We start from the raw sequence: 24675 nt of genomic DNA, 5'->3' as shown, positions 1-24675 counted from the left end.
TGATTCATGAGATATCAGTTGAATCTGTTTCTGTTCCAAATGTTGAACCCCATGTTGACACATTAGTTGAGACTACTTCAGATGTGAGTATGGGACCCTCTGTTGGAAATCCAAACCCCATTGTTGACACATCTGAACTTGATCTCCAAATCCATCAATCTACCTTGGGTTCTGAACCATCTACCGTTTGCAAGAAGTCAGTTGTTGAAAGTGTTCATGAATTGTTGTCATTCTGGTTTTAGAAGTGATGGGTTGTTTATGCTGTGCTACCTTTGCCAAATTTGTGCTAAAAAGGGGGAGTAGTTTTCAGACGTTTGTGATTTAGAAGTTTGTGATTCAGATGTTTGAGTTTTCAGAAGTTTATGTTTCAGATGGTTTCAGCTGTTTTGAAGTTTCAGAAGTGTGTGAACAGTGTTTTCAGATGTTTATGTTCAGAAGCTTGTGGTTCAGAAGTTGTTTATGATCAGAAGTTAGTAGTTCAGAAGTTGGTTCTGTTCAGATGTTCGCAGATCAGAAGTTGTTTTTGTTCAGATGTTCGCAGATCAGAAGTTTGTTCAGATGTTCATGTTCTCAGAAGTTAGGTGAAGTTGCTTCTGTTTCTACTGTGCTATGTGTGTTCTGATAGTGTTAGCTCTGGTCTGAAGACAAGTTCAAGACGATGGCTATGTTTGTTTTCTGAAATGTTGCTTCTGATGAGCAGTATTTCTGACGGTGCTTCTGATGAGCAGTATTTCTGTTAGCTGTACTTCTGGGTATGTGCTGCCAGCTTCTGATGGTAGTATTTTTGATATGATGATGTCCAAGCTGATCCATTTTGAAGACATCATGTGCTAAGGTTGATTGTACCTCTGGTTGTGTGTTTGTGCTGCTAAGTGGTTTGTTCCGACTATGTCTTCTGAAGTATGGTAGTTGGTTGTGTAGATGCATCAGTTTGAGGGGGAGCTCTGACTAAGGGGGAGAGTTGTTTCTCTAGTTTTTATCCTCTTTGATCTGTGAGTTGTTTTAGACAAAATTTGACAAAGGGGGAGATTGTTGGAACATTTTGTCATGCATTTTGTCAAAAACAACTGATTGTCGAAGCAGATGCCGTGGCATCTGATTTCGTGAAGCTAGGACATCAGTCCTTTGCTGAAGTTTAATTTTGTGGGCCCTCTGAAGATTTGCTGAAGATATGTTTTTGAGTTACTTGAGGAGCAAGTAGCTATTTCAGAAGGGTTTTAATTGTTGGGTTGTTATTTGTTGAAACAATCTTTGATAAAAGATTTGTTTCTATCTTTACTTGGGAAAAACGCAACAAGATCTTTGGAGATTCTGTTTTGATTTGATTATTGTTGCAATCTGTTACTTCAGCCCAAGCAAACCCTAGTGCCTACCTGCTGCTGCTGAAGTCTATAAAAAGGATGAAGACCTAAAGCTTGAAGACCACTGAAGCTAATAGAGAGAGATCAAGTGTTTTAGGGTTGTTCATTGTTCTTTATCCTTGTTTCTTGTGAACAAACTTTGCTCCATGATTCTATAAAGCAAAGTTGTGTTCTGTGTTCTTTAATTCTTCAAACTCTGATTGTTGATTGTTTGTTACCAATCACTGTGGCAGTGATTGAGAGAAAGGGAGAGGGACTCTCATACTTAAGTTGAGATACTAAGTAGAAATACACTTGGGTAGATTAGGAAGTGAACTATGAACTGTGGTGTTCATGAGTGTCTGTAATTCCTGAATCTTGAGATAGTGGATTTCCTTTCTTTGGGTGCAAACCCTCCAGACGTAGGTGAAGTTTCACCGAACTGGGTTACCAATCTTCTGTGTTCTACTTTATTATTTTTCTGGTTTTGTTACTGTTAGTCAGTTGTCGAACCGGTTGTCCCAGCATCGCGTTCGACATCTGTCCTGTGCGAGAACTGTATTTACATAACTAATGTTGTTCACACACTTTGCATAACTATCATGTGCAACGTGATTTTCTAAACATTTGAATTTCATTTAAATTAAATCCATGAAATAATTATGTTATTTTAGAAACATTTCATGATCTTAATAATATAACTTGAAAACATACATACCTGGATTTTGAATTGGTTTTCTTCTAGGGTGTAGAATGCCTTATGATAAGAGAAGCCATCATGCATCCCAAACATCATTAGGTTTTGAGATTGAATTCATCATTAACATTCTTGCAAAGAGTTTTTGCATTTGATCTCCAGAAGCTAAATAAGAGACTTCTTTAATTGCATCTATATATTCTTTGTCATTTGTTAGCAACCCCAATTGATCGCATGCTTCCTTAAAAGTACCATATGTTATTCCCTTCACCGTTCTTATACTTCTGTATGATATACAACTCTATTACATAGTTAGTAGGATTCTCATGTAATGTAACTCTCTGATTCCTGGGAGGATATACTGTAGTCTGCCAATTTTAAAACATATTTTTCTTGGTTTTCAGATTCTATATTTTTTATGATAAACAAATCTACTGGGAAATTCAACATATGTTAGATTCCGCTCATCCCTGTATTTCTCATTAGCTGCAAGCCATAAACATTATGGATATTGTACCACTCTTTTCAAGAACATCTCCAACGTCTTCATCATCATTATAGTATACCAAATATTCATTTGAAACACGAAAATTTAATTTTTGCAACAACGACCATTGTTTGTGTATGGTAAAGCCAAATGTTCTCCAAGCTGCCTCACACGGAGAAAGATAACGACAATCATAATATTGCTTTACCTCGTCCACTGACTCTTTCACTTGAGCATCGTTGTCCTTATTTGAAATTTCAAGCATTGCTAGGTCTGTGCCTTTGTTGATATATTTGAACAAATATTTTATAGCATTGGACTTGTTACAATACTATACATTAATGTCAGCTTGATACTTCATAAGGAGAGTGAGATTGTAAGGCACAACATACCTGTAATGTAAAACATGCCACATGCATATTATAACTGTGATAAATAACATATCTCAGTTATCTTTCATTTTTTCACGAAGTTATGTTTTTTCAAAATGGTATCAATTTACTGTATTCGCAATGCATATTACAACTGTAATAAATAACATACATGTTATTGATTTCAATGTCTTTTCTCATAATTACAATCTTTGTTTGCCTTCTTCTATACTGCGGGTAGCTTTCTTCGTCAATAGTGGTGGTGTTTTAAAATTTATTCAGAAATAATTTAGTGCGCACCTACCATTCTGCATGCATGATGATTTTTTGTTTGCACTACCACACGGTCCATGTATCATGAAGTTAGAAACTATAGCGTGCAACTTGAGTATAACAGTGGATCAGAAAGTTTTGTAGATATGACTTTGCCAATGTCGTTCCCAGTAAATAGCCCGTGCAATGCGTGAGTGTTTTTAAAATTTAAATATATTTAATTCTTGGTAAATTCTGTGGTACCCTCAATTTTTTTTGGGTATGGTACCCCATTAGGTAATTATGTAGATTATTATCATGTTATTCAAGGTAAATACTATATCTTTAGATTTTACTTTACTTGTCAATTAACTTTATCTCATGAAATTCATTTTTTGATGAAAAATGTACAAATGGTGGAAACGAATAATGGTAATGGAGATGCGCGTAAAATGACCATGGTTGATAGATACACAGAGCTCAGAAAACACAACTTTCAAATCTCATGTGCCTAAGAATGGAACGCTGCATTACTACGATAGAACACAATCAAAATTTTAACCGGCATATGAGTCTTTATTGTTGAACCGACTAATTTTGGGTACCACACCTTAGTCTGGCTTAAGGTACCACAGCAAGCACCTTAATTCTTTTTAGTATTTTTATTATTTTTTAGTACATAGGCTTAAATTCTTGATTTTAAATTACTACTTGAAAATATCTCACCATAGCACATGCACTAAGTATTCAAGTCCATATAATTCTTGATTTCTTTGTCCATATGATTGAGTCAATGAGTTTCAAAAATATATAATAGAATAATTTGATATTTTTTAATAAATCATAATTTAATTTATAATTTTAAAAATTAAAGATAATATTAATTATTTTTTTGAAAGTAAAGATAATATTAAAGCTATTCTAAAATATTTTTCAACGTATAGAAACTTAGTTAGAATAAAGTTTAACTATAGTATACGTATACTAACTTTTCTTTGTTTTAATTTTTACCTCCTTTAAAAAAAAAAATCACCTACTCTCTCTCTCTCTCTCTCTCTCTCTCTCTCTCTCTCTCTCTCTCTCTCTCATGTTATATCTTTGTTTCTCACTATTCTATTATTATCTCTCACTTGCGCTTAGCTGTATTAGATGGTGTAAAGAAAAAGTTTTGATTACTATTTATTAAATCACATAACCAGCGAATATTAGATTGATATATACATAATAAAATTAAGCGTTAACCAATACTAATAATGTCTCTAGACTTCATGAGGATAGTGAAGGTGCGAAAAACACTAGAAAGGGGGGGTTTGAATAGAGTTTTTGAATCTCGGATATACTTTTTGGCTTTTTCAAAACTCAAAGATAAAAACTAAGTGCTGAAAGATAGGAAGGAAAGCACACGAGTATTTTATCCTGGTTCACTTGAGATAAAAGCTCAAGCTAATCCAGTCCACCTGTGAAGGTGATTTCTTCCTTCTTCTGATGAAGGTAATCCACTAAAATCAATGAGTGTTACAACTGCACTTTGCAACCTGCTAAGTGACTAACAATACACTGATTTTCTCACTAGTATCCTCTTAAGAAGCTGATCTACCGATCCTCTTAAGACTAGCTAAATACTGAATCAGCCTTGATTCAGTCCTCTCAAGATCCGACCAACCTTGGTCTCTTGATGAACTTTACAATATGATGTAAAAGATTTTTGGGTTTACAATGGGTGCTTCTTACAAGCAAATAGTAAACTCAGAAGTTTAAGAACAGTGAAGAAATAATGCTAAGAGAATGGTTCGTATGTGTTGATTATTTTCAGCAAGGTTTCTTAGCCTCTTTCTTCTTTCTTCAGCCTTTATATACTCCAAGACTTGTGATGTAGCCGTTGCTAGGGTTTTATCTGTTGGAGTGGCAATTCTGTAATATCAGACTGCTAGGCTGTACAAGGTAGGTGGCGGACAGACTGAGACTTGTACGACGTTGTACTGTGATAGCGACCTGTCCTTTCACCAGTTGACTTGTGATGAAGGAGCTTCAGATGAACGTTGATGAAGCTTCTGATCATCGTCAGATTGAAGCTTGGAGTCTTCTGACCATGCAACTTCTGCTTCTGAACAAGTTCCTTAGAACTTCTGATCGTCAGAGCTAGAATAGTCTGGGTCTTCAGAACCAACTTCTTGCAAGTCTTCAGAACTTGAGTCTTCTGCTTCTGGACCGTTCCACTGGAACATCTGGTCTTCAGAACTTCTGACTTGAGTTCTTCAGATCTTCTTGAGAGCTTCCATCTTCAGAGCTTCTGAAGTATTTGCCACTGTTCATAACGAACATGGTAGGTTAATGAGCTCTCTTTTTAGTAACCCTTGGTTCTTCTTCTTCTGAACGAATAGGCTTGGGTCAGATTCAGAACCTGTTTGTCACAACTTAAAAAAAAAAACGTTAGGGTACCACAATTGTTCATCATCACAAACCTTAATTGTAATCATCAAAACATAGAGATGCAACCACTGATCAAACCTTGATCTTACAATCTCCCCCTTTTTGATGATGACAAAATAAGTATTTTGATGAACAATTTTTATACAATAAACTGAATATACAAGAGAGAAGGATCAGAGATTAAACTTATCCTTGTGTAACAGTTTGCTATGCTCTTTCTGAATCTAGGACAACACCTGTTTCTGAGCTAGGGTCTCCCCCTGACTCCCCCTGAATCTATGACTTGATGAATTGGTGAATAGTCTAGATTCGGAGTCTGGTTATGTGATCAGATTTTACGCTTGAATAGATGTATACTCATCAGAAGTGATGGTTCAGAACTTAGCGTATACCACATAATAACATAGAGTGTTGTCTAGATGTAATTGGAATAAGGCGTCAGAAGCAAGATTAGTTCACGATAAGAACAAAATGTATTCCTTATCTGAGACGCTTGACAATATCTATGTGCTATAAGTATTGACACTTGTTCTCCTCTACTGGTTTTATATAATATAAAAATTTATCAAAACCAATATATGTACTCCCCCTTTTTGTCATAATCAAAAAGAGTGAAAAACAAAAATTAACAATAACAATAACAAGGAAATGATGCAATGAAGATATGTTATTATTTCTGAATGGAGAAGAAGTACAAAGGATCGAGAGGAAAGAAGAAGACTAAGTCTAGACAAACAGGAAAGCTCGAGAATTCTTCATGGAGAGAAGTTGAAGGTGGAGAGGACGAATGTCCTTATCAATTGAGGCTAACTGAGTAGCCAAATCTTCCTTCAAGGCAACATTCTCCTGGACAGCCTCTTGATCTGCTTCATGATTATCTGCCTCATATTCCAGAAGCATGCAAATACCCTGGAGCTGAGCTTCGATGTCCTCCCGACGATTGGTCAGACGGAGGAGGTCATTCAGAACTTCTTGAAGGTTCTAAAGACAGTGAGTCTGATGAGAGGTGAGCCAACATGTCAGAAGATGCTCAATCTTCTCAATAGCTTGAGAGATCTCAGAAGAAGAAAGATTAACACTCCATGGAAAGACTTGGTCAAATACCAAAGTCTTGAGTTCAGAAATTAAGTTGACAGAAGTCATTCTTGAATAAGGGAGAATGAACAGAATGAGAAGGAAGTGAATTGCGTTGTGATGGAGAAGAAGGATTGCGGAGATTATAAGGAGAAAAGGTAAGAGAAAATCATGCATAAAACTGATCAAATCATAAAGGCATGTGAGTTACTAAATGGACGGTGCATTGAATCAGATAAGAAAGAATTAAGCATAGTCATCATAAAATAAATGTAGTCATAACAATGAAATGTATGCATGATAGAGATGAGGAATTCAAGGCTTGGAAGAGGAGGGAAGGTTGTCCATGAGGTACTTCATGATGGCTTCCATTTTGCTTGAGGACTCTGCAATCTGCTTGCTCTGCTCCGTCTGAACTTGTCCTTGTTGCTCAACCATCTGAAACAATCGCTGCTGGTCATCTTGAATCCTGTCAATCCGGGCAGCTAAAACGGCAACTTCTGGAGCTGGATCAGAAGTGGGAACTTCTGATTCTTGTGGATGAGTAGCAGCTTCAGCTTCTGAAGTCATGACAGTATCAACTTGAATTGGCCCTTGTTTCTGAACTTCATCAGCATCTGCATCTTCCAGAATGACTATACCATCTGTGCTTTCTTCTTCTTCCTCTACTGAAGGCATCTCAACATCCTCTGAGGTACATTCAGAGACAACACATGGTCTTTCAGCCATAGCTCTTCTCAAGGGTTCACAGACCTTGTGTAGCAATCTCTGCCTCTGCTCATAGGCCCTTTCAGATGCATCATGAACTCTTAGTCGTTTCTCCCTGCTAAGTTGCTTCTGAAGAGCAAGACCTTTGCCTGCTGACCATCTCTCAAAGGCAGACCATAGACCATCAACCAGAGAGGCATCAAACTGATTATCAGTTACCTGATACAGCCATTTCAGTCTTCTGGTGGCCTCTTCAGAAAACTCCTGAATGAGTTGAGGAAGATTCTGAGGAAGGAAAGAGGTGGCCAGGGTCAGAACAGGCTGAGGAGTTCTGGCAGCATTGGAGCTTGAAGCATTTGATTCATCCATGTTCTCTGAGATAGTGGAACCAATCTCATGGACCTTCTCTACGCCTGAGTGATCTGATTCATCCATATAGTCAGCTTCACAAATAGTATCTGGCCTTTGCCTTGAGGTGACAGTCTTCTCAGGTGAAGTGAAACTTAGATCCTGTGAGTTGACTGCTGAGTAGTTAGACAAAGACACATAGGAGGTCTCAGCAGCATCTGGAATCCGATCTTCAAAATTGGAAGCAATTTGTTGAAGAGGCTTCACATTGAAAGGCGGCTCAAGGATCTGGACATCATCATCTTCCTTTTCTTTCTCAGCAGGGATCTCACCAGTCTGGGTTATGAGAAAGGTGTGTGGAGTGGATACTGGCTTGGGAGTGAATTGCTGAACTAAGGTTTTTAGAGTTGCCTCACTTTGAATAATGCCTTGAATGAAGGAATTGAAGGGAGGTACTGGTTCAGTTGGGATGGATGTGGAAGAGGTGTAAATTGGAATGGAAGGGATGGCTGTGGTAGCTGTTTGGCTGGTTGAAGTAGGAGCTTGAGGTTCAGCTTGTGTGTGAGTTTGTGTTTCAGGTTGAGTGGGTGCTGTTTGGGTTAAGGTAGGCATGGAAGTAGATATAGGCAGGGGTTGTTCAGGTATAACTACTAAAGCAGAATCAGAATTAATGCTTTCAGTAATTACCTTACTGGGGCTTCTGATGGGTGAGGTTCTGGTGAGACTAGCAGCCCTTGCTGGATCAGAAGTGCGTTTAGATCTTCTTTCTCTCTGTACTTCTGAAGTTGGTTCAGATGCTTGTTCTGCAACTGTCTCTTTCTGCTGAAGGGGACCTTTCAGAGGCAGCTTTCTTCTTCTTACCAAGTGTACCTCATCAGAATCTGTGGATTCTTCAGCCTCTGAGGAGTCTCTTATACCCTGAATCACATTCTGGATGATCTCATGGTCATCCTGCTCATCTTCCTCTTCCTCAAGAATGATTTTGCGTCTCTTAGCCCGAGGCCTGTCTTCACCTTCAGTCTCCTCACTTGAGGGGTCTACCCATGTGTCTTCTGAGCTTTCAGAATCAGACATTTGTTGTTGTTGAGCTGAGGTTCTCTTCAAAGGCTTTTCAGGGGATGGTTCCCTGATGATCACAGTCTTGGAAGCAGCCTTCTTCTTTGCAGGTTCCTCTATCAGAATCTCTTTGCCCTTAGGATCTGAGGGCTTGCTGCTTGTTGCTCTCCTGGATTTCCTGGTAGTCAGCTTATGAGGACTTTCAGGAAGAGTGTTAACAAATTCTGTAAGGGTGATAGGATCTCCTTGTCTTCTGAGCATCCTTACATATTCCAGAATGCATGCTGGATTGTCCTTCTTAGACCAAATGGGAAAGTCATCAATGGGGTAATTTCTCCGACGAACTTCATCAGAGGTATCTTCTTTGGGAGCAACTTTAATCTTCTCAATGATCTGCATTTTCTTCAGCTTTGTGCCATTGAGAGCATCACCAACTGTCATGGCCAGATCTTCGTGAAGTCCAAGATCTGATAGAGTCTTGACAAGCTTATTTTGGACGAAGATGTCTGACAGCAGCCTTCCATACGGAATATAAGAGATGAATCTTTTGTTCTCAGAACCAGTTGTGGTCCTTGATTTCTCAACACACTCCTTCAGATAATTGAAAAGTAGGAATGGCAGACAAATAAGCTCACCAGTTGAAATGTAGTACATGATTACCTTCTGAGTTGCATTCAGGTAATCAGTTCCTCCAGTTCTGGGGTGAATACAGTGCATGAAGATCTTTTGCCAAATCTTCATCTCAGACTTTAAGTCCTTAATGTTGTACTTGGTTTTCTCGTAAGACCAGTTATCATAGAGCGCCTTGTTGACCACGGTCCTTATTCCAGCAACATTTGCTTCAACATTCTTGATCCTTTTTCCCTGCTGGAATTCCATACCCAGCAGTTTTGCTATAGATTCTTCAGAGATCACAATTTTCTTGTCCAGTACATGGGAGACGACGTAGTAGTCGTTGCAAACAGCATTCTTCCAGAACTCGACAACCAATTTGTGATAGATTGGACCAACGAGCCTGTTGAAGTACCCAGACCATCCTTGCAACTCGACTTGGTTCCTAATATCAAACCCATGTTGAGCAAGATTATCAAAATCAACTCTTGCTTCGCAGCACACACTCAGTTCTTCCACTTTCTTTGCACATGTGACAACATTTGGTGCATTCAGAATCTTCTGTGCTTCCTCGAATCTTTGCTTCTCTTGATCTTTGGCAGTTTGTGTGGTAGAAGCAGAAACATTCGCCTTAGGTTTCCTTGATTTGCCCATGATTCTTAGAGATGGAGGTTTAGGGTTCAGAGAGAAAGGGGAAATGTTGGAGGAAGAAATATGAATGAATGCAATGCACACGGATAGTTTCAAAACCGTAAGTGTAAGTGAGTGGGAGATCGTGTGTGACAGTGCATATAGTGGGTTTAATGGTAACCGTTGACAGTTTTTCTAAGAAATTAAAGGCAAAATCAACGGTTATAAAGTATATAGTCTGAAAATAGCATAGTAGAGGAGAGTAGACATCATCATTATAGCAGATATACCACGCGACTCAAGGAACTATGTCACAAATGAAGTGACACGTGTATTGTTGTCTACCACAGAAGTTTAACCAGTGGGTTAAGAGCTTCTGATCGAGTAACTTCTGAAGGGGGTAACATCTGATGACTTCAGAGGTACCACGGTCAGAAGTTCTGAAGAAAACCTTATTCTGGACAAAAATCCATGTTCAGGTTTTCAAGAATAAATAGAAACATATCTTCTGCCAAGGGCTTGGTAAAGATATCTGCCCACTGATGGTCAGTATCAACATACTCTAATGATAGAGTGCCCTTCTGAACATGATCACGAATATAATGATACTTTACCTCTATATGCTTTGCTCTTGAGTGTAGAATGAGATTCTTGCTGAGTGAAATAGCAGCTGTGTTGTCACAGTAGATGGGAACTTTCTTCATAGACAAGCCATAATCTTCTAGATGATTCTTCATCCATATGGTTTGTGTACAGCAAGTGGCAGCTGAAACATATTCTGCTTCTGCAGTTGATAGGGCAATTGTGTTCTGTCTCTTGCTTGACCAAGATACAAGATTTGATCCAAGGAAATGACAGCTTCCAGAGGTGCTTTTCCTTTCCACTCTATCTCCAGCAAAGTCAGCATCACAAAAACCTGAAAGTGTATACTCTGATGTTTTTCTATACATCAAGCCAAGGTTAGTAGTTCCTTTCAGATATTTGAGGATCCTCTTAACAGCAGTTAAGTGAGTCTCTCTAGGATCTGATTGGAATCTAGCACAGAGATGCACACTAAACAATATATCAGGTCTAGATGCAGTTAAGTAAAGAAGAGAGCCTATCATTCCACGATAGAGCTTCTCACAAACCTTAGAGGAAACTTCCTCTTTCTCAAGAATGCATGTTGGATGCATTGGAGTCTTTGAGATGTTGCAGTCACTCATGTTGAACTTCTTCAGGAGTTCCAGGGTGTACTTCTTCTGATGGATGTAGGTGACTCCTGATCGTTGATCTATTTGAATTCCCAGGAAGTATTTAAGTTCTCCCATCATGCTCATTTCAAATTCAGCCTGCATTAACTTAGAAAATTCCTTGCACAAGGAGGGATTAGCAGAACCAAAAATGATATCATCAACATAAATCTGAACTATAAGAATGTCATTCTTATAGGTTCTGCAGAAGAGAGTATTGTCACCTTTACCCCTTACAAACTCATTTTGTAGAAGAAAGGAGCTGAGCCTTTCATACCACGCTCTGGGAGCTTGCTTCAATCCATAGAGTGACTTCTTGAGCTTGTAGACATGCTCTGGGTGTTTGTCATCTTCAAAGCCTGGAGGTTGCTTGACATACACTTCTTCTGAAATGTAGCCATTGAGGAAGGCACTTTTGACATCCATCTGATGGAGAATGATGTTGTGATTTACTGAGAAGGAAATCAGTAGCCTTATAGCTTCAAGCCTTGCTACAGGAGCAAAGGTCTCAGTGTAATCAATTCCCTCTTGTTGACTGTAGCCTTGAGCTACCAGTCTTGCCTTGTTTCTTGTTACTTCTCCTTTTTCATTCAGCTTATTTCTGAATACCCACTTGGTTCCTATGACATGGAAACCTTTAGGTTTAGGCATTAAGGTCCATACATCATTCTTGCTGAACTGATCTAGCTCTTCTTGCATTGCTTGAATCCAGCCTTTGTCTTCAAGAGCTTCATCAACTGATTTCGGCTCAATGAGAGACACAAATCCCTTCAGACTCAGAAGAGTCTCTTCTGAAGGTTTGAGCATAGACCTGGTTCTGACGGGAGCATCTTTGTTGCCAATGATCAGTTCTTCTGGATGAGAAGCAACTATTCTTTTCTTCTTCTGAAGTTGATCAGAAGTTGTTGGAACATCTTCAGATGCTTCTGCCTCTGAAGCAACATCCTCTGGGCTTTTCATTGGTTGATTTGCTTCTGAACAATCAATGCTTAAATCTGCAAATCTTTCAAACAGCTTTGACTTTTCTGAGCCAAGCTTATCATCAAATCTAATCTGGATAGATTCCTCAACAGTTTGATGAATAATATTATAAATTCTAAAACCTTTAGATCTTTCAGAATAACCAAGAAAATAACATTTTAAAGCTTTAGAATCGAATTTACCCAATTGCTCCTTGGTGTTGAGCATGTAGCAACAGGTTCCAAAAGGATGGAAGTAAGAAATATCAGGTTGCCTTCCTTTGCATAGCTCATAAGGAGTTTTCTCCAGAATTGGTCTAATGGAGATTCTGTTCTGAATGTAGCATGCAGTGTTGATTGCCTCTGCCCAGAAGTGCTTGGCCATACTTGATTCTTGCATCATGGTGCGAGCCATCTCCTGAAGAGTTCTATTCTTTCTTTCAACTACTCCATTTTGTTGAGGAGTGCGAGGACAAGAGAAGTTATGGGAGATTCCTTGAGAGTTGAATAAATCTTCAAAAGCTTTGTTCTCAAATTCTCCACCATGGTCACTTCTGACGGTAATCACGGAAGATTGAAACTCCTTCTGAACTTGGGTAATGAAGTTGGTAAACACAGTATGTGTTTCATCTTTGTGCCTTAGGAACTTTACCCATGTCCACCTGCTATAATCATCTACAATGACTAACCCATACTTCTTTCCTCCAATGGATTCAGTTTTCACTGGTCCAAAGAGATCAATGTGAAGTAGCTCAAGGGGCCTTGTTGTAGATACTACATTCTTTGCTTTAAAAGGCTTCTTGGTGAATTTACCCTTCTGACAAGCTTCACATAGAGCCACTGATGAATACTTCAGATGAAGCAATCCTCTGACGAGATTTAGCTTGCTAAGTTGAGAAATTTTTCTGAGACTTGCATGTCCTAGACGTCTGTGCCAGATTCATTGCTCATCATTAACAGACATGAGACACTTGACCTTCTGAGATAGCAGTTCAGAGGATCTGATCTTGTAAATATCATTTTTTCTCTTCCCAGAAAATAAAACGGATCCATCTGTTTGACTAACAGCTTTGCATCCGGTTTGATTGAAGATCACATCGTAACCTTTGTCAGCAATTTGGCTTATGGAGAGCAAGTTGTGAAATAATCCTTCCACCAGAAGTACATCATTGATAACTGGAATTTTTCCATCTCCTATGGAACCTTTTCCAATAATTTTTCCCTTCTGGTTTCCTCCAAAGCCAACGTCCCCTCCTGACTTAAGCGGTGTCAGTTCTTGGAATATAGACCTTGTGCCCGTCATGTGTCGCGAGCATCCACTGTCCAGGTACCATGACAGGTGTCTTAACTGAGTTGCATAAGATGTCTGCAACAGGAATAATTTTTGTTTTAGGTACCCATATCTTGGGTCCTTTCTTGTTAGTTTTCCCAGAAGTTCTTGGAACTTTGGGTGCAACAGGAGGATAATGCAGAGGAACTTGAGTGTAATATTTAGACATATCAAGTTTAAACTTCCCCTTTGGTTTCACCACCTTTGGTGTAACCTTTTCTGGAATGACAGTGCCAGCGGGAACGAAATGTTTATGCAAGGGTTCGCGTTTGGGCTCAGATGACTTATCTTGCATGGATTGAAAGTAGCCAAGGCCACTGTTCCCATTTCTGCTCATGCCATAGATCATTGAAGCCATAAGACTTCTGTCTATGCCCTTTGCAAGGAACTTTTGAAGCGCTTTCTCATATTTTGTCTCATACTTAACATCAGATGATGCAAGTTGATCTTCTAGCACATCATTTTTAGCACGAAGAACAGCATTGTCATTAACAAGAATATATTTTTCATCCATGAGTTCAGAGACTGACTTCTCATGAACTTCTATAGAACTGGTTTTAGCAGCATATTTCTTTTTGAGCTCTTTATGCTTATTTAGCAGAATATCATGTTTCTTCATTATTTCAGATAAAGCAGTTCTTAGCTCAGATAGAGAAAAGTTAGAGAATACCTCATCATCATTCTCAGAGTCTGAATCATCTTCTGAAGCTCCAGCACCTCTGCTAGTGGTAGCCATTAGAGCCTCCACAGCTTCATCTTCTTCTGATTCAGCTTCATCAGAATCAGTTGCATCAAAGGTAATGAGAGCTTTCTTCTTGAAGACTTTTCTTGGTCTCTTATCCTTCTTAAGCTTGGGACAGTCACTTTTGTAGTGCCCAGATTCCTTGCACTCGAAGCAAGTGACTTCCTTTCCAGATGACTTCTTCTGACCAGATGAAGATTCATATCTTCCTGAACTTTTCTTTGGTCCTTTGCCTTTGCTATGTCTGTTCTTCCAGAGTTTGCTTAACCTCTTTGTGAAAAGAGACAGCTCTTCATCATCAGACGCATCTGACAGCTCTTCAGATGAATTTTCTTCTTCTGCCTGATAGGCTTTTGCTTTGTCAGACTTTGACTTAAGAGCAATAGACTTGTCTTTCTTCTGAGGCTTGTCTCCTTTGAGTTCAATCTCATGGCTTCTGAGATGACTCACGAGCTCTTCTAACTTCAAGGAGTTCAAATTTCTGGAGAGTTTCAGTGCAGTGACAAAAGCTCTCCACTCCTTAGGCAAACTTCTGATAATCTTCTTGACATGATCACCAGTAGAGTAGCCCTTGTTTAGCACTCTGATTCCAGCAATCAGAGTTTGAAACCTTGAGTACATCTCCTCAATGGTTTCACCAGATTCCATCTTAAACTGCTCATATTGTTGTATGAGAGCAAGAGCCTTGGTTTCCTTGACCTCTTCATTTCCTTCATGCGTCATGACCAATGAGTCAAAGATGGATTTAACAGTTTCTTTGTCAGAGATCTTCTCATACTCAATATATGATATTGAGCTGAATAGCATGGACTTCGCCTTGTGATGATCCTTAAAACGCTTCTTCTGAGCGTCAGTCATTTCAGAACGAGGGATCTTCACACCTGAAGCATCTACTGGATCAGTATAGCCTTCAATGACCATATCCCAGAGATCTGGGTCAGTGCCAAGGAAATAACATTCTATTCTATCTTTCCAGTACTCAAACTTTTCACCATCAAAGATTGGTGCTCTGAGTTGATTGTTGTTGTTGTTGTTGTCAACGGAAGTATTGGCTTGGGCCATTGCTTGTTTTTCACATAAGGTTCTGGATCACTGAACACTGTTAGGTGTTAAAATCAGAACCGGAGCTCTGATGCCAATTGAAGGTGCGAAAAACACTAGAAAGGGGGGGGTTTGAATAGAGTTTTTGAATCTCGGATATACTTTTTGGCTTTTTCAAAACTCAAAGATAAAAACTAAGTGCTGAAAGATAGGAAGGAAAGCACACGAGTATTTTATCCTGGTTCACTTGAGATAAAAGCTCAAGCTAATCCAGTCCACCTGTGAAGGTGATTTCTTCCTTCTTCTGATGAAGGTAATCCACTAAAATCAATGAGTGTTACAACTGCACTTTGCAACCTGCTAAGTGACTAACAATACACTGATTTTCTCACTAGTATCCTCTTAAGAAGCTGATCTACCGATCCTCTTAAGACTAGCTAAATACTGAATCAGCCTTGATTCAGTCCTCTCAAGATCCGACCAACCTTGGTCTCTTGATGAACTTTACAATATGATGTAAAAGATTTTTGGGTTTACAATGGGTGCTTCTTACAAGCAAATAGTAAACTCAGAAGTTTAAGAACAGTGAAGAAATAATGCTAAGAGAATGGTTCGTATGTGTTGATTATTTTCAGCAAGGTTTCTTAGCCTCTTTCTTCTTTCTTCAGCCTTTATATACTCCAAGACTTGTGATGTAGCCGTTGCTAGGGTTTTATCCGTTGGAGTGGCAATTCTGTAATATCAGACTGCTAGGCTGTACAAGGTAGGTGGCGGACAGACTGAGACTTGTACGACGTTGTACTGTGATAGCGACCTGTCCTTTCACCAGTTGACTTGTGATGAAGGAGCTTCAGATGAACGTTGATGAAGCTTCTGATCATCGTCAGATTGAAGCTTGGAGTCTTCTGACCATGCAACTTCTGCTTCTAAACAAGTTCCTCAGAACTTCTGATCGTCAGAGCTAGAATAGCCTGGGTCTTCAGAACCAACTTCTTGCAAGTCTTCAGAACTTGAGTCTTCTGCTTCTGGACCGTTCCACTGGAACATCTGGTCTTCAGAACTTCTGACTTGAGTTCTTCAGATCTTCTTGAGAGCTTCCATCTTCAGAGCTTCTGAAGTATTTGCCACTGTTCAGAACGAACATGGTAGGTTAATGAGCTCTCTTTTTAGTAACCCTTGGTTCTTCTTCTTCTGAACGAATAGGCTTGGGTCAGATTCAGAACCTGTTTGTCACAACTTAAAAAAACAAACGTTAGGGTACCACAATTGTTCATCATCACAAACCTTAATTGTAATCATCAAAACATAGAGATGCAACCACTGATCAAACCTTGATCTTACAGATAGCCTAGTTATTAGAGTTAAAATGAGGAAGATACCAAGAATAAATAATTAAGCAAAAAGCTTCCTCAAAATTCTTATCAATGCCATATGAAGCCGTCAAACATTTATATGTTTTTTTCTTCTTGGATAATCTGCATCAAATTAATAAAAATACTTCATATGAGGATGAAATTCAGAAACCACGATTTAAGAATTGGATTGTTGAGAGGCTGAAATCAAGAAACTCAATGTTTGAGATAAGCCTGATGCATAATCTTATTTGTATAAATTAAAGAAGGTTTAGGAATCTTGGTGCTTCTCCTGGATTGTTCTCATAAGCAAATTCATGAATCAAAGAGTGAAACCATACCAAATGGGTACCCATACCAAATATAGGAGCATCCGGTCCTTCAGATTCAAACCAATTAGTTTCTATAACCAAATCTCTATTTGATCGTAGTTTGAAAAAATAAGTAAAAACTGCATAACAATATGAGAATAATGTTTGACTCATTATCTTTTAAATGAAAAAAAAAAATGTACTTTCCTTTAAACGACACACCAAATTCCTTGTCTCTCTACCCTAAAAAGATCCTTATCTCTCTTTCAATTATCTTTAAATTCGTACTCTCTCATAGTGGTCTTACAGTGGTATTTATTTAGTAAAAATATTATTCTAAGATCTCATGGGTGGAAATGAAGGCCATAATTCAAGACTCTTGTTACTGATTAATGAAAGGCACCAAATTATCTCATATTCTAATAATTGGAAAAGTTGAACAAAAGTCAAATGAACAGAGTCAGAACCCTCTCCTCACAATGCAATTTTAAATCGTGAGTGAGAGGAAAAAAAGAGGATTGCTATATCCTCTGAAATAATGAGTCGTATAATCTTTCGAAAAAGCATTAATGAGCCTTGTAGAATTTTTGGTTCAAGATACAACCTAATATCAATTAATTTCTTTTTGACTTTTTTTCTTTTACCAAACTTACCCCTTGAATGTTTCAGTTAAAAAAAATCAAATGTCACTTTCTTTCCTTCTCTCAGTGCTGTTTCTTTTCAGTAATTTAAATAATTATAATGTAAAAATATTGAAAATATTTGAATACTAATTTTTTATATAATGAATAATACATTAAATAATTTAATTTTTATAGTGTAATTTTTTTAGATTGACGCTCAATTTTTTCTCAAGGTATCTCTAAAGTTATGAGATTATGTTAAATGGGTCGATCTCTTTCAATAAATCATTTTTTCATACAGACTGTTTAGGGATCAAATTCCGAACTGAATGCTTAAGTAGTTCAGTCATCTATCAGTTGTGCTAGATTTTGTCCGAACACTAAAAATCAATTATACTAACAATGATTACCTTCCATTTTAATAAAAATAATAATATAGTTACTCATGTGGAAAAATAAATTAAATAATCTCAAGGTGGATTTTTTTTAAAAAAGAAAACGCTGATTTCATTCTTTCCAAAAATAGCTCAATTTTAAGATTTTTAATTTTTGGAAAAAAGAATCTTAATAACATACGCTTCTTTATGAAATTTAAAATGTTTTTTAAAACTAATTGTAAAATATATTTTAATAATTAGACATTATATATAGTATTTGACCATATTTTAGTCATCCTATTTAGAAGCACAAGTATTAGGCGGTATTTTTAAAAAAAATTAATTTTTTCAAAAAAGTAAAAACTGATTTTTTTTTTTTTTTTTTTCTAAAAAAGCTCAATTTTAAATTTTGGAAATGGCCAACAAAGATTGTCAAAATTACCAATTATAAAATTTGAATTTTTTCAAAAAAATTAAACACTGATTTCGTTTTTTTTTTTTCTAAAAAAGCTCAATTTAAAATTTTGACATTTCAAAAAATTAAAATAAAATTTTGGAAAAGGGCAAAAAGATTTTTTCAAAATTACCAATTATAAAATTTTAAAAAATTAAACACTGATTTCGTTTTTTTTCTAATAAGCTCAATTTTAAAATTTAAAATTTTGAAAAAGCATAATGAATGTTCTAATTACCAAGATTATTTTCCGTCTATTACCAAAAAAATTACCGCAAGATTATGATTTTTTTTTGGTTTACTGAAAAAAAATTAAAATCATATATCTATAAATTAGGAAACATTGACCTTGTCAAAAAAATTAATTGTAAACAAATCAAAAATGGAAAAAATATTATTACGGCAAGATTATGATCAAACCACATGTGGCATCTTTTATTGATTTAATGATTTAATTTTTTTATTTACTGAGTCATCAATATGGACCAATGAAAAGTCATCAATATTGACCAATCAAAAACTTACATTTGGAAAATCATTGTAACAACCAATAGGAGAAAAACATGTGGTATTTAGGTTGCAATATGACCCACTTTGGTGGATGAGCCTTATATATTATTAAGATTTATTTAAACCCGGGCCTATAGCCCCCCTAATTGTAACAAAAAAATATTTAATTAAATATAAAATTGTTTAAAAAATATTTTTAGAAATCAATTTAGTTTAAAATTTTTGATAAATTAATTTTTTTATATAAATTTTTTTATAATGTAAAATTTTAAAAATTTCTTTATTCGATAAATTGATGCAAGAGAATTGTTAATTAAATCGTCAATCAACTATTATTAATGTAATATATAAGCAATAAAAACTAAAAAATTTAATTTAAAATCAATATAAATATAATTCAGAATTTAATTTATATGTGTGATCCATGTCTCATACCAACATCATAATCATTCATTTTAAAAATTATATGTTTTTGAATTTTTTGTGTTTGTTAAATAATACTTATATACTACGTGTCAATAAAAATTATATGAAAAAATTTAAATATAATATCAATAACTTTATAAATAATAAAAAAAATATGAGCTTACTTAATTCAATTCTACAACTATTACTACAATTTAGATTCAAGTGTTAATATTGAACAAAAAAACTATCGTGAATTTTACTGGTATTGGTCTAATTGTAAGGGATGATTAAAGTCAGATCTTTGCTTCGACGGGCTTCCCATATGGCCTTACACTAGATCCTATGCTAGCCGAGAGCCTGTTCATGAGATGAAATATCCATATCTGTCATCCATTGTTGTTTACATCTCTGACTTCTGAAACCGATAGTCTTTCGTTGCGGGATGGGTGGAAATCACCAGGGGCATCACGCTCCTACCAACAAAGACAAGAAAAATCAAAGACACAAAAATATACCAAACCGACAACATCTTAGGGAGAAATACCCAAAAAGAGGTATAAACATACACAACCATAATCAGCAAGCAAATCAAACCCCTGCTCAGCAAGCGACAAAATTGACTCTTCTTCCAAATAAATGCAGGTCACACAAATTTTATAAATTGATAATTATAAAAACAATAACTAGGTAAGTTTATCATTCTAACCCCACGATGTTATTTCTTTTATTATTAGGATTTTAAATTGAAATTGAAATATTTTATGTAAAATTGTCATCCAATTTTTTTTTCTCAATTAACATTTTTTATTTGAAAAAGTTCTCAATTAACATTAATACCTTTTTATTTTTTAGAAAATAATAATATATAACATCCGTAAACAAACAATTTTTTTTTGCACTATAAAAAATACTTTAAATATATATTTATAAACAAGATTTATATATTTGTGCAATTATAAATTTAATATTTGTGCAATTAAAATTATTATTTAAAAAAAAAAAAACAGTACACAAATTTAATGACAAAGACCCCGTGCGTTGCACGGGTCATTCAACTAGTTTCTTAGGTGATTTAGTTTAACAGCATTGTTATCCATATTTTCCTATTCAATGATATTTATGAGATATTCAAAAATAATGATATTTATGAGAATTTTTTATATCTTTCAATTTAATTTTTAAAAACCATGTTCACATTCAAACAATTTAAATCACCTTTTAAAGTAAAAGCACTTCACAAACAATCAAATATTAACTTATGCTTCTTTCAAAATGTCCTAAAACAAAACCACTTCTTCACAAGCCCAATAGAGGGCAAGAGTGATGTAAAACTCCTATTCCCATTAAAATTTATGTAGTATTGAAAATGAAGAGCATGAACGAGATAAAATTACAATTCATCTAAAGATCATTTTCCTTCAAAATCGAAACAATTGAACAACAATTGGATGGAAAACAAGTATCATATTGTTTAACAATTTTATTTCACTTCAACCATGAGAAAGAACACAACATAAAAATGATAGGAGTAAAATCACAGGTACCAATCCTGTCAAAGAACATGACAAAGCCACCTTTGCCAAGTGCAAGTTCTACACCACATTTCAATAAACAATATGAAACAGTGATGATAACTATTTCTTAAACTTCGAGAAAAGGAATGAACATTGGTGTGTCAAACTACCATCATAAAACCACTAATACTCCTAGTGGTGCTCGTGCTTGGTTTCAAATAGCCCATCAGGACCTGTTTTGAACAAAAGAATTTCAAAGCAAAGGCAGACACAATATCATTAGATTACTGGCAGCAGCAGTGGCAATACAAAATACGCAGAAGAAATGCAATTTTAGGGTGCGTTTAGGTAAACAACATAATTGAACGCTCATGGCAATAAATGCTTACTTATAAGCTAATGTGAAAAACTTATTGAAATAACCTGAAAATATGTTATACGTAAGAATAAGCTCTTACTCATAAGCTAATCTGAACCAGCTTATAGGTAAGCCATAAGTTATTTACATAGCTCTATCAAACAGTTGCATAAACCTTTATGCTATAAGATAAGCTTACATAGGCTCTACCAAACAGGGCCTTAGTCTACAAGCTAACAATAACATACATAAGCATAAACAACCACCACAAAACACTAATGATCATAGAAGGAGAAATAATACATATCCAAACAAAACCCCTAAATAATAAACGTGTTAGAAATTATAGCCGAGAATAAAGCAATAAATGAGTCACTTCACTAGTACTCATTTAAAAGTGATATAACCACCCTTAAGTTTGAGTCTTTTTCAAATAGAAACCTTTTACTTTCATTTTGTCCCAATTAATCCTTAAACTTTCAATATTGGTATAATAGAGTAATAGACCATTCTTCTAACATATGACTAAATTTAAATGGTGGACAAATCTGGACATTTTTACTAGGAAAAAGACCCTGAAGAACCCAAAACCTTATGTTTAATGTCAAGCAACATCTTTAGCTTTCATATTTCATCTCAATCCTTAAACTCATGCTAACAGTGAACAGAATGATCAATTGTAACAGTAATAAGAGTTTAAGGATGAAATGTGACAAAAAGGGACATAGTGTACGGTGGTTCTATGCTTCTTACCCCCCCTCCCCAAAAAAAAAAAAAACAATCAATCCGATAACTAACTGGAATGATTTCTGGGAAAGACTCCGCCAGGGAAGGCAATGAAAATACCAAAGCATGAAATTAAAGATACATACCCCATGGGAATTCCTTGTTGCGGATATGCAAATATGGGTATGCCTGCATAAGAAAGCAAAAAAATTAGAATTTCATTTCATGAAAAAAAGTTAACAAAAAATAGATATATTGCAGAGGAACCATATCAGCGTCAAGGAAATGTTGGGTAGGCACCCAATGGGCGTAGAGAGACCTAGAGTTAAAAAGAAAGAGAAGAGAAAGAAGTGATGTTTGGATCGGGATTGCTAGCATAATGAGAAAAATAAGCAGTAGGATATTCAAAATTGATTTCAAAATGGTAATTCAGTGCACTTATCATGAAATGTCACACAAACTTTGACTCGAAATAGTGACTGATTGCATTATCATAGAAAAAGTGTCTATATCATATGTGAACATGAGAAAAAGAAAAATATGAGCCAGGCCTCTTTTATTTTTCCTTTTCGAAGATCAAAAGCTCCTACTAAAAAGTAAAGTCATTCATCTGGACAGGGGGGTACTCGATGAGATTAGTATTAATGATATCTTACAGTTCTGTATAAATGACGAAGCTGAGTCTTGATAGATCAATTATCTGCTACTCAAATTCAAAGATACTTTCACGATGGGAATAGGTATTTCAGTGTGATATGCAAATCTTGGGTGTGTCCCCAACAAAAAAAAACAGTGTCTCTCAATTATACGACATATATGCTGTCCTGTCATTTGTTGTCTTGGGCTGGACAACAAGATATTAATATCTGACTGGAAAACTCTAACCTTAGATGTTAGGATAGCTATGAAATAATTTTTGTTCTTCATTGTCCCTAATAGTGTTGGGTGTTGGCATTATGAGCAGAGTATCAGAAGTCTTGTGTTTGATTAAAAGAGGATCTCTTATGCTCCTTATCTTTGTTGCTTTTCATTACTTCTAGTTCTAATATATACTCCCTTTTAATTTCTAAATAAAAAAAAGAAGGAACCCTCTCACGTAGCCCATGCCGGATGAATCAGATAGGAAACTAAAGAAGCAATATAGAGATGGACCATGGAATCATGCCTTTTTGTCCCCAAACAAACTCGGTACACTCAAAACATGCAATAAAAGTGCAGCAAAGAGACACCAAATACAGATCAATTAACAATCACAAATAACAGCACATGGATAGAATGGGGAAACACGGCGACAAATTTTAAAATCATGCCAAATTTTTCTATTTCTCTATTCCTAGATATAAAATGAATCCCTACCAAAATTTCAGAATATTTACAAAAAGCGGTATAAACACGAAATATTCAAATGCAAGATGATATGAAATTTGAACATTAGATTGCTCAATGCTCACCGGAGGCTCCTCATAGTGTGGATGACCCTTTGATAGACAATAAGCAGCTAAAGCAGTGCACGAAGCAATGCCTAGATATGTGATCTTCTCCCATTTCGCCGTCTCATCTAATACAAATCAGAGGAAATAATTCAAAACAGAAATCAAACACGCTACGAAACAAAATCCATGAGCAAATTGATTTCAACAGAATGCAAAAAATTAATCAAAAATTTCAGAGCGAATTGAGATCAATTTCATAAATCCACATACAATTTCCGAGATTCCTATATGCAAAAACGAAACACAGAATAAACCTAGCAAACTATACACGCTACCGAGAAAACCCTAAAACAATCGAATAAGGTGAGAGAGGGTACTGACATGCATCATCGTGACCACCAGAGGAAGAGAAGTTTCGCTTGGGAGTGAGAGAGCCACCGCGAGCGCCGCCGCGGAGGGTGGTTCGGAGAAGAGCAGATCGCACGAGTGCCGACGCCATTCACACCTCAATCTGCGTGCTGCGTTTTGTGGTTTGACGGAGAATGGAAATGATTAACAACGAACCAAGTTGCCAAAGACCTCAAATATATATAGGGGCACGCTGGCACGTGCGAGGGAATTTCATTTATTTTTTGGTACAAAGAGAATTAATATTTACACACCATCTCCTTACCATATCTTTAGACGAATAAGGAAGAAAAGAGTGAACTACAACATAAAGAAGCTCATAATTTGTGGATAAATTTACGGAACTTAGCATCGGTGCAAGCCAATGCTAATTTCATGCTCACGAAATTGGTAGTACATATTCATAAACTAGCCGGTGAATATAGGTTGGCCTTGCGTCGCCTCTATGGGTCGGTGGGTAGATGCTACATAAGTTGTCGGTGTTTTTAGCATCTGCCATAGTCGACGTGAAATTATGAATTGTCGACGCTAAGGTGCAGTGGTCAGACCGGCACCAACTCTAAGTGAATTTTTTCCCCTCGTTGTGTCAGTTGATTTAGCTGATGCAAACAAGTTGGATTTAGCATCGGCGTCGTGACCAACGCCATATTTAGACGCTAAATTACACTTTCTTGTAGTGTGATCGACCAACTATATTACCTAGTTCATTGTCGGACTAAATTGGGTCGTCCTTACCCGATTCAGTAGCTTATCATTTCAGCCTTAAAGGCCAGGTGTTAATGGTAGAAGGATTAATGTTGGGCCTAATGATAGTCTGATTGAAATGCCCAACCCGAGTCTACATTAGGGGCTTATTTTAATTTAGTATTGTAATTAAAATACTAATCAAGTA

At 36.4% G+C, this 24675-nt stretch overlaps 1 protein-coding gene across 1 annotated transcript; it reads right to left on the bottom strand.

The window, feature by feature from the left end:
- Positions 1-20809: 20809 nt before the first annotated feature.
- On the bottom strand, positions 20810-23943 carry LOC130714247 (cytochrome c oxidase subunit 6a, mitochondrial). Its single transcript, XM_057564141.1, has 4 exons — positions 23757-23943; positions 23394-23500; positions 22089-22131; positions 20810-21091 (listed from the first exon to the last, which is right to left on the bottom strand). Exons 1-4 carry the CDS (start codon positions 23872-23874, stop codon positions 21051-21053), a joined length of 309 nt encoding a protein of 102 aa, XP_057420124.1. The 5' UTR covers positions 23875-23943; the 3' UTR covers positions 20810-21050.
- Between the last annotated feature and the right edge of the window lie 732 nt (positions 23944-24675).

The sequence above is a fragment of the Lotus japonicus genome, chromosome 4 (assembly GCF_012489685.1).
Source record: "Lotus japonicus ecotype B-129 chromosome 4, LjGifu_v1.2".
NCBI lineage: Eukaryota > Viridiplantae > Streptophyta > Magnoliopsida > Fabales > Fabaceae > Lotus > Lotus japonicus.
This window is presented reverse-complemented; position numbering and strand designations above follow the sequence as displayed.